This window comes from Nycticebus coucang, chromosome 2 (assembly GCF_027406575.1).
Source record: "Nycticebus coucang isolate mNycCou1 chromosome 2, mNycCou1.pri, whole genome shotgun sequence".
In the NCBI taxonomy this organism is placed as follows: domain Eukaryota; kingdom Metazoa; phylum Chordata; class Mammalia; order Primates; family Lorisidae; genus Nycticebus; species Nycticebus coucang.
In genome coordinates this window covers 149458671-149469452 of record NC_069781.1, presented here as the reverse complement: position 1 = coordinate 149469452, position 10782 = coordinate 149458671, and the positions used below count along the sequence as shown (strand labels likewise).

The window sequence follows — 10782 nt, the reverse complement described above, 5'->3', positions numbered from 1 at the left end:
CTTTTTTTCTTTTCCATTCTAAGATGCTCCTAGAACTTTCTAGGTGTTCTTTGTTTTTTTTCCAATTTTGGATTAACATGAGGGTACAAAAGTCTAGGTTACATTGTATTCATTTCTAAGGTAAAGTTCAAGTTGCAGTTGAGCCCTTCACTGAGGGGGCTGCTGAACACGCTCACATTGTGCACATTAGGTGAGATCCTACCAATTGGTCTCATTCTTCCCCTCCCCGCTCCCTGCCCTCTCCTCCCCTTCTCCCTCCTCTGTCACCCCACCCCCCACCCCGCTAGACTATACCTGTGGGTTTTCTTTTGTATGGGCATGTAGTTGTTTATGTATTGGTTTTATATAGAAACACCTTTTTTCTATTCCTGAGACACTTTACAAAGAGGAATGCGTTTCAACTCCATCCAGGTAAGCACAAAAGACGTAAAGTCTCCATGTTACTTATGGCTGAATAGTGCTCTGTGGTGTACATGCACTGCAGTCTGTTAATCCATTCATGGGTTGATGGGCACTTGAGTTTCCATAAGTGGTGTTGGTGGCAGCTTTGCCCAGAGAAAAGGCACTAGTTGAAACTGTTATTCTCCCCCACTGCCCTATCCATGTCAGGCTCTGTATCCTACCAGCTCTGTGATCCAAGCCTTGGTTTCCACATCTGTGCATGGGGTGTAATGGCTCACCATGCCTAGCTCTTACAGTAGAATAATGAATGTTAAAGTGCTTTGGGAGCTAATATCTGAATGCCAGAGGCTCACGGGACTCTGCAAGGACAGCCAGGTTACTGTAAGGCCTGCAGGAGAAGAAGGCTGGCTAGATCCCTCCCGGCTGGCCCTGCACTGCACCATCCTGCCCCTCCCTGCCCTGAGGGGCCATGGATACAGGTACAGAAAGCTGTCTGTCAGTTTCGCTCACCATACCACATCTCACCAGCCAATGGGCTGGGGCGACCCAGAGCAGGTCACACAGCCTGTTTCCTGTTTTCAAACGGGAACTTCAAGCAGGGGTGGCTACTGGGCTTGTTGCCACAGCTTGGAGCAGAGATCTTGAAGGGGCGATGTGACACCCTGCATGGACCCCTGGACTCCCACAGGACCCAGATTCCTCAGGTCAGTGTTTGATCCCAAGCTTGGCTGGTCTCTCTGTCTCTTCCCCTGGAGCCCGAGTGCTTTCCTCCTCCTGTGGGGGCAGGGTGGGATGGAGAAGTGCTGGAGTCAGCCTTTGTGTGGGGGGCTCTCATTAGCACACTGGAGCAGAGCAGGGGACAGCTTCCAGGCCCTCCATCACCTCGATTTCTTTTGGGATACCAGATACTTGTGCACTTGTCTGACGGGGGTTACTTTTAGATTTTCCTTGGGCATGGGGAATATGGCACCACACCTATGTTTCTCAAGACACAGTGTCAAGGAAACCTCTGCACCATAGTAGCCTCAGGAAACTTGTGGAAAATGCAGAGTCCACGGCCCAAGCACTCCCTCAACCAATACATGGGACTCTCTTTAATTGGGAGCCAGCCAATCTGCCTCTGAAAAACCCCTGGCTCCCCCATCCCACCTCACCAAGGGACTGAGTGGGGAACCCTTGACCATTGCAAGGCTCATCAGGTGAGTGCCCAGGTGTCCAATGGTGCCCACCTTTCCTCCCCAGAGGCAGCCACACACCCAGTGACCCAGGATCTTCTATTTCCCAGGGTAGGAAGTGCTTTCTTTCACTCTGCTGGAGGCTCGTTCCCCATGAAAAGTCCCCTGCAATGTCCTCACAATGGTAGTGGTGGGCTCTGCAGGTGGCTCTGTGTGCCTCTCAGAAGAAGGACTAGATGCAGCAGGTAGCTTTTAGAGAGAGGGGACAGTCAGGGCAGGTGGGAGACAAGGAGGAGGAGGATGACTGTCCAGGCACACAGGGATGGAGGGGGCAGGGGGCAGGGGAGCTGTCTGTCCTCTGGCCAGCAGCACCAGCACTTACAGTATTTTGTTGTAAAGTCGAGAAATCTTGGCCATAGAAGGTATGGGGGAAGGGAAGGGGCCCATAGAACCCCTTGTGTAGCTCTCCCCAAAGAACTTTTAGAGCAGTTGGGATTGCCTTCCCATTTCACAGATGAATAAACTGAGGCCTGGGGTGAGACAGGAAATTGCCCTTGACCCTATAGATGCACCAATGTAAGACTCTTTCCTTCCCACTCTTTTTTAAAAGGGTGATTCCAAGTTAGACGCTTAAGAGAAAACATAAGGGAGCTGGCTTTGGCAGCTGAATTTGACTTTTATTCTAAGCCTATTTTCATGATAACCTTTCCCAGGTCTTCACCGAAATGTCCAGCCAAAGCATCATTTCTAGGGTCTTACAGGGTCTCTGGGCAAACAGTACCCTGCTTCCGACCTGGGGGCAGCTGCCTGATCATGAAAGCAGAGCTGGAAGGGGTTGGCCATTGAGGGCAATGCCACTGGCTGTCACCCATTGCACAGATGAGCTGACTGAGAAAGGTGCCCATGGAAAAGACTGGGGCCCCAGGAATACCAGCCACCCAGAGTCCATCAGATAAGATAGTACCTACCAGGATACAGGAGACTCATGCCTACCACCCATCATCTTACCATCAGGACAGGGCCATACATTTTGGGGTCGGGGGGGAACTAAAGTCTAGGGACACTAAATAACTCTCCTAAGAGTCATGGCTGATCAGGATGGAAAGCGATGTCTCCTGACCCCCTGAGGGGACAAGATGAGTGAGCTGGGCAAGCCGTCGTGTGCACAAATATGCCAGCCCTGGGCCAGCAGTGGCCCTGCTCAGTTGGCCCGTCTATAAAAGATGAAGTTGGATCCAGGGTCCCTGAGGGCTGACCACTGGACAGCAGTACAGAGAAGGCCCCCAGGTCCCTTTAACCTGACACAGCAAGTGCGTCCCCTAAAGCATGGACTCCTGGCCCCAGCTAGCCTCACCTCTGCCCAGCCCGGGCCAAGTCCAGGAGGCTCTCACCCCTGGAACAGGGAACAGGCTCTGACTCCTGGACACAGCAGGGGTTGATGGAGCAGCAGGGGCTCCACCTCTGTCCAGGCCATAGTCAGCCTATGGGTCCAGACCCAGGGCCTGGAGAGCTTCCGATCCAGAGTTCAAGTCCCAGCTCTGCCCCTGTGGTCTGCTGGCAGCTCCCGCAGACTTCTACAAGAAAAGAAGTGATGTCACTTGTACCCTTATTCTGAATTTCTGTGCCAGGTACTCGCTGTGTCTGAGCTAATGCCCTTATTTTCCCTTTTTCTGTTTTGTCTCAAACATTTGCAATTGTATTCTAGCCTCTACCTTAATTTAGATTTAAGGTCTTCTATTTCACAAACACTTAGAGTCATTTATTTCACAAATATTTCTTGAAGCACCTAGCACTTACCAGAGACTAGTAACAGGGACCTTTATACAGGGTCTGGGACGTGCAGAGCCTGCACTAATTCTTTACAGAGTCAGCCTGACTTCATTCTCTCTGTTATTATGCCCAATTTATAAAAAACTGAGGCACAGGGAAAGTTACATAACTTGCCTGCTACCAGGTCACCGAGTTCACTTTTCTGGGTCACAAACAGAGTCACCACATACACTGGCCCTGCCTGCCTGTTCTCTGTCCCTGCATGTCCTTGAGTAAGGGGAGAAGACTCTGAAGTCAGACCAGCCTGGGTTTGTGTCCCGCCCAGCACTGACTAGCTTTCAATCTCAGGTGACTCTAAGTCTCAGTTCCCTTATCATAAAAGGGAGATAAGAACAGTCCCTGTTGCAGACAGTGGTCAGAGTGAGTGAGAGAGTGTGTGCTAAGTGCAGCATACGCAGCCAGCACATCATATGCATTTGTAACAAATCCAGCTTTGTTCATCAGGCACACTAGCCAGTTGTGTGACTTTGAGCCAGACCTCAGCATCCTCAGCTGTCATTTGGTGATAATGATAGATTTTTATGGGTGTTAAATTAGAGGGTGTGAAGAACCTAGGTAGGGATGAAGTTCGTGTAATAAGCCATCAGTAAATTTTGCAGATAGATAGGACAGATGATTGATAGATGCTATAGATAAATAGATGATTGATAGATGCTATAGAGAAATGATAGATGCTATAGATAGGTAATAGAAGGTAGATGATCAATAAATAGATAGATGATAGGCAGATAATAGATGATACACATACATAAATGATCACTAGATAGATAGATAGATAAATGATAGGTATTGATAGATTGATAGAGGATAGATAGGAAGGAAATAGACAGGCATATCTACCTGCTCTGAACACTGAGATTGCATTTGCATATGTAACGTAAAATTGTTACACTAAGAAAAGGATCTGCTCCGCCTTGGAGTGATTCGTCAGAGGATCAAAGGGGCAGCCCCAGGTTAGCTGGGCATCTGGGCAGGCAGTGGAGGTTTCAGCAAGGGGGCCATCATCAACCCCCCATCAGCAGGGGACATGACAGACGCTAGGTGCCCCAGGAATCCCAGCATAGGTGCACACTCATGGTTGTTTTTTGTGTATCTGGCAGGCTTGGACCATGGCAAGTCCAGAGTACCCTGGGAGCCCTGGCAGGACAAGACCCATAACCCAGGGCACAGCAAGAAACAAGCAAGATGTGCCAGCCATGGGCCCCGACCTCCCACGTCCAGGACCTGAAGGGCACTTAGGTAGGCTCAAGGTTTGAGATTCAGTCAGGGGGAAAGAGGGTTCAAGACATTGGAAGTACAACTATGGGTCACTTCAATTGATGTGGCAAGAGAGCTGGGAAGTTTGCCTAACTTGGATTATCCCAAAGTAGACGCTGACACAAGGATTTGGTGCAAGTTTTTTACCTGGGACACAATCCTAAGGCATGGCGGGGAAAGGAGAGAGTGAGGAAGGGAAGGGCCGGAGGCCGGCATCAGTACCTGTGAACACATGACCACTGTAGGTAACCGTGACTCTGTCCGAGCGCAGTCCTCTGGGAGACTGCATGGAGCACATCCCAGAGCTGTCTTTTTTTTTTTTTTTGGCCGGGACTGGGTTTGAATTGAACCCACCACCTCCGGCATATGGGACCGGCGCCCTACTCCTTGAGCCACAGGCGGTCTTGTTATCCACCGGTCCTGACCTGCATCTGCCGAGGGGTGCTCCTGAGTGTGCTGTGGTGGCCCGAGGAAGCCCTCAGGGTAACAATCTGCTATAGCGCCATCTCCTGGAACAAATCTCTTCTTACAAGCATTGGAGATGTAACTATGAGTACCTGCTCTGTTCCTGGCACTATGCAGGGCACAGAGGACACAGGAGGGAGTCAAACAGCATTCTGGTCCTCACATTTGGTAGGGAAACAGATCCATGAAAAACAACCGGACATGCCCCGTGAAAGGCTGCAGGGGAAAGGCAGGAGGCTCTGACTGTAATGCCAATGGGCAGGTAAGTGGCACAGGCCGGATCTTGAAGGACACCCGGGAGAAGCAGAGAAGAGCTCCTGGGATGCAAACCGTCATGATAAAGTGCAGAATTGGTTGTGCGGCTTTGGCAGGGAAGGATTCTAATTGTTCTCAACCTTCTCAGATGGGTACAGGGCTCAAGTGAGGGTTAAAAATCACTGTGGTTTCCAGTTAGGGAACTAGGAGGTCTGGGTTCAAGGCAGAGGGGTGGCGTGTTGAAGAAGCAGCACAGCTTGTGGGAAATGAGAGGGTTAGGAGGGCCAGTCTGGCTGCAGCTGGAACATGAGGTCCACACAGCTCCCTCCACCATCCACGGACACGTGCTCAAGGAGGCCTGGTGACAACTGCAGAGTCAGTGGTATGGAGAGCACAGAAAGAGACAGGCCACGCCCCTGTTTGTCAGGAGCACGGGGTTACCCCACAGCCAGTCTGCAGGCCAAAAGTGGATGGTGCAAGCTTCCACTTCACAGCCGAGAAACCACTGGAGACGACAGGCTGTGTAAGGTTGTCAGGGACAGGGTGGGCTCCACCAGGCTGGGCACAGAGGCCTGGCCATGCCCCCGTGGGCCCGGGCAGGGCAGGGTGGGGGAGGTGCTCTCAGCCACTCTTCTGGAATTCTGCTGTTCTGTCCCAGGCAGACCCAGCCGTGTCCCTGAGCCCTGACCTCTCAAGCCCACTGACCTGGTTTGTCCCTCCAGATGCCCATGGCGGCCCGACGTCCAACTCCAGCATGACCACTCGGGAGCTGCAGGACTACTGGCAGAACGAGAAGTGCCGCTGGCGGAACGTCAAACTGCTCTTTGAGATCGCTTCAGCCCGCGTGGAGGAGAGGACAATCTCCAAGTTTGTGGTAAGCAGAGACTGGGAAATGATGGGACCCCACCTTCATCGCCTTCTTCCCGGCCCTGGGGCCTCAGCTTTCCCAGCCATGAAATGGGTCGACTCTAACTCAAGAGCAGGATTTTGCACTCGGCACTGCGCCAGGTTCAGTGAGGATTTTGCACTCAGCACTGCGCCAGGTTCAGTGAGGATCAGAACTGTAGGAGTTGTGATTAATCTCATGTGATCAGATGTGAGTCATCTGTGGCCTTTCTTCACTAATCTTGTCATATCCCTGTATCATTCATAATTACTACTTATTTTTTTTTAAATGGGATCATTTCTTTTTTTTTTTGTAGAGACAGAGTCTCACTGTACCGCCCTCGGGTAGAGTGCCGTGGCGTCACACGGCTCACAGCAACCTCTAACTCTTGGGCTTACGCGATTCTCCTGCCTCAGCCTCCCGAGTAGCTGGGACTACAGGCGCCCGCCACAACGCCCGGCTATTTTTTTGTTGCAGTTTGGCCGGGGCTGGGTTTAAACCCACCACCCTCGGCATACGGGGCTGGCGCCCTACTCACTGAGCCACAGGCGCCGCCCGTAAATGGGATCATTTCTTAAAAGTGCTAACTACATTTATTTCAAACAGAAATATTCTAAATATTTATGCCAGCATCGCATGGCGTAAAGAAAAAGTAATTACAAAATCGCTTTTTAAATATAAGGATGCCACTTTTAGCCAGGGTAGAGAGGAAAAAAGTCAATTTAAGGAAAGGTACGGGCTGTTAGTAAATTCTCGCTGGTTACTGTGGCTGGTGGAAAGCCCTGTGTGTGGGGACTGCTCTCTTTGTGGACTGGAATTTTAGCCTGTGTTAAGGAGACAATAAAGACTATGGAAGAGCCCCACCCAGGCTGCGTCTTCACTTAGCCGGACCCGGATAGCAAGAGCGGCCAGTGACGGCCGACTGATCATGGGGCACCATTCCACGTGGTTTTGGTGCATTAACTCATTTGATCCTCACCCAGTCAGGTAGGTATTATGCCTATCCTCACTTTAAGGATGAGGAAACTGAGGCTCAGAGAGGGTAAGTTACCTATGTAAGACCACACAGCCAGACCATACCGAGGCTGGAATTACAACCCAATCAGTCTGGCTCCGATGTCTATGTCCTTACTCAGTATTCTCTTGGAACAGAATTGGAAAGAAATAATTATGCTATATAACATCATTGCCAGTGTACCTGAATGATGGCGTGTAGCACCTAAAACCAACTCCCAAGTGTTCCGCCTTGGAAAACACAGCCATCATCCAAGTATCTCCAAAAACTGAGGCCCAGTTTTTATTTTTTGTTTGTTTGTTTGTTTTTTTGTGGGTTTTGGCCGGGGCTAGGTTTGAACCCGCCACCTCCGGCATATGGGACCGGCGCCCTACTCCTTGAGCCACAGGCGCTGCCCAAGGCCCAGTTTTGACAATGTGGAAACAGACCCTAGGCCCTATGCATGGCAGACCCCTGTGCTTTCCTCTTCCCAGGTCCCTCCACATCACTGTGTCTGTTATTCCAGGGTTGACTCTTCTCATGATTCACTTTCATAGCTCAGCTGATGCTGGTGACAATTTAAAACAGAACTGTGCAGCTGGGTGCAGGGGCTCACGCCTGTAATCCTAGCACTCTGAGAGTCTAAGGCAAGTGGATTGCCTTAGATCAGGAGTTCAAGACCAGTCTGAGCAAGAGTGAAATTCTACTAAAGACAGAAAATCTAGCTGGGCATTGTGGTGGGTGCGTATAGTCCCAGCTACCCGGGAGGGTTACTCAAACCCACAGCACTCTACCCAGGGTGGCAGAACAAGACTCTGTCTCAAAATAAATAAATAAATAAAAACAGAATTGCATATAGGGTTACCCATTTTCAAGGTATGCTTTAAATTCGCAATCCCCAGCTCCCAGGCTATGGACCAGAAGTGGGCCGTGGCATTTTCTTCCAAGGCTAGCATGCAAAGCTTCATAGTATTTACCACCGCTCCCCACCCCGGAATCACCACCTGAGCCCTGCCTCCTGTCAGAACAGTGGCAGTATTAGATTCTCGGAGGAGCATGAACCCCACTAAGCTGTGCATGAGAGGGTCAGGTTTGTTCTCCTTATGAAAGTCTAATGCCCTCCCCCCACCCGTGGAAAAACTGTCTTCCGTCAAACTGGTCCCTGGTGCCAAAAAGGCTGGAGACGGCTGCTTTAACGCATCTTCATTATCTTCGCTTGCTAGGTGAAAACCCAGTGTCCGGATGTCGTCTAAGGCTCTCCTTCCTTGTCCCTAGATATATGAAATCATCGTCATCCAGACAGGGAGCTTCGACAGCAACAAGGCTGTCCTGGAACGGCGCTATTCCGACTTCGAGAAGCTGCAGAAAGCCCTGCTCAAGACTTTCAAGGAGGAGATTGAAGACGTGGTTTTCCCCAGGAAGCACCTGGTGGGGAACTTCTCGGAGGAGATGATCTGTGAACGCAAGCTGGCCCTCAAGGGGTACCTGGGCGCGCTCTACGCCATCCGCTGCGTGCGCCGCTCCCGCGAGTTCCTGGACTTCCTCACGCGGCCCGAGCTCAGAGAGGCCTTCGGCTGCCTGCGGGCCGGCCAGTACGCCAGGGCCCTGGACATCCTGGTGCACGTGGTGCCCTTGCAGGAGAAGCTGACCACGCACTGCCCCACGGCAGTGGTCCCAGCCCTCTGCGCCATGCTGGTGTGCCACCGTGACCTGGAGCGCCCCGCCGAGGCCTTCGCAGCTGGCGAGAGGGCCCTGCAGCTGCTGCAGGCCCGGGAGGGCCACCGCTACTACACACCCCTGCTGGACGCCATGGTCCGCCTAGCCTACTTGCTGGGCAGGGACTTCGTGTCTCTGCAGGAGAAGCTGGAGGAAAGCCAGCTGCGGAGGCCCACCCACCGGGGCTTCTCCCTGAAGGAGCTGGCCGTCCGAGAGTATCTGTGACAAGCCAGCCTGCTGCCTTTGCAGGGAAGCTTCAAATTTGGAGGCACGATTACTCAGTGACCTTTCTGGATTTATTTTCGATGGGAAAAGCCAGTGGGGGCTCTAAGTCACAAGGTGACTTTGGACAAACCCCTCCTCGGGCCTCTGTTTTCCTTCTGTACTGAACAGAGGTGCTCCTGGGACTCTATGGAAGACTCCACCTCTGTATCTGTCTCCCTTGACAATAGGGCCACTTCATCACAAAACCACAAACCTGGCTGCCAAAACATGGGAGAGGAATATGGACCTCACCAGTGTTTTGGTGCTAAGCTGGAGGAGAGGTTGCACACGATTAACAAAGCTGAATCCACTACTTGGCAGAAAGCTTGCTCCAGCTGTGCTGAGTCTTTCTCTCTGTTCCTCCTATCGCAACATGGCTTACAAATATTTCCACTCATTATCTGAATATTGACCCAATATTCTAGCTCTTCTTCAGTAGCATGTAGACCCAATGCAGCAAAACAAAAATTCACCTGTCACCCCTAAAGAACAATCTCTCCTTCACTCCAGTCCACCCCTTCCCACAGGGCAGGAGTTCTGTGTCATCATTCTGAGGCTGGGAAGACCCTGGGCTAGATAGAAAGCAAGGACATTGTAAGATTCTATGGTACAGGGCATTTTTAGCAAAGGAAGTTACTATTTCTCTGGCTAGGATGAATAACACATTGCCTAGGAGTATATTTTCATTTATATAAGGCAGCATGGCTTCCCTGGGTCATGCGGACATAGCCCTGGAGGGAGGTGACATAAGACAGTCAATGGGTCCTATGGGTAGACAAGAGATTGAATTCTCGGCACCTCCCCTTTTGAGCACCAGTGTTCTTGGGACTTCTGTGATGGATTGAGATACCCTTAACTGGAGTCTGCTGTCATAAAAAGATACCAGGGACCCCCAAGTGAAGAGACACTTAGAACAATGACCCAGATTCAACAGAGGGCTGGTACCGACTGGTTTGGGCACAATCTGTGTTTAAGAATGTAAGCTTTCCTGAAGTTTAAACCATAAGAATCATCTTATTAGGGTGAACCAAATAAACTATAACTTGGGAACCCTCATGTGAGGCACCACTTACTGGCAGGAATCCAGCCCAGCAGGGGATCACCACAGCAGTGAGCAGGCTGTCACTGGACTGCACCAGAATTTGTTTAACAGTGACACCTTGTGGTAACAATTGCCAGGGCCCCATCAGGCTCTGTCCTAAGAGGTTAGAAACAGGCTGTCTTTGGACAAAGATACCCTTCAAATTTCTCAATGTACTGCAAGAGAAAGATGTATTGAGTGGGAGATATTAAACTTATTGAAAATCTGGGAATTTGGAAAATTAAAATGTTAAATGAAAAAACTAAAGAGCTGTAATTCTCTTTGTAATGGTGAAGCTGATTGTCATGATTTTACAAGTTATTTTACCAAATCTAAAATGCCATCAACTATAAGGGGACATTGAGAAAAACTGCAGGAATGCAACTTGGCACTGGGTTCAGGGGTGGAATCTACTCTGAGAATTTGAATTGCAAGCTAGTGCTCACCTATGTTTAAG

At 50.6% G+C, this 10782-nt stretch overlaps 1 protein-coding gene across 1 annotated transcript; it reads left to right on the top strand.

Annotated features, from left to right (window-relative positions):
• The first annotated feature begins 991 nt into the window (after positions 1-991).
• Positions 992-10563, top strand: SNX20 (sorting nexin 20). The gene is made up of 4 exons (XM_053582162.1): positions 992-1106; positions 4508-4646; positions 6107-6258; positions 8540-10563. The coding sequence occupies exons 2-4, from the start codon at positions 4517-4519 to the stop codon at positions 9203-9205; spliced, it is 948 nt and encodes a 315-aa protein (XP_053438137.1). The 5' UTR covers positions 992-1106; positions 4508-4516; the 3' UTR covers positions 9206-10563.
• Positions 10564-10782: the final 219 nt, after the last annotated feature.

Coding starts and splice junctions, on each gene's coding strand:
- SNX20 (XM_053582162.1), top strand. CDS start 4,517: ATGGCAAGTCCAGAGTACCCTGGGAGCCCTGGCAGGACAAGACCCATA. Junction 4,647..6,106: donor AGGACCTGAAGGGCACTTAG/GTAGGCTCAAGG, acceptor TTGTCCCTCCAG/ATGCCCATGGCGGCCCGACG. Junction 6,259..8,539: donor GGACAATCTCCAAGTTTGTG/GTAAGCAGAGAC, acceptor CCTTGTCCCTAG/ATATATGAAATCATCGTCAT.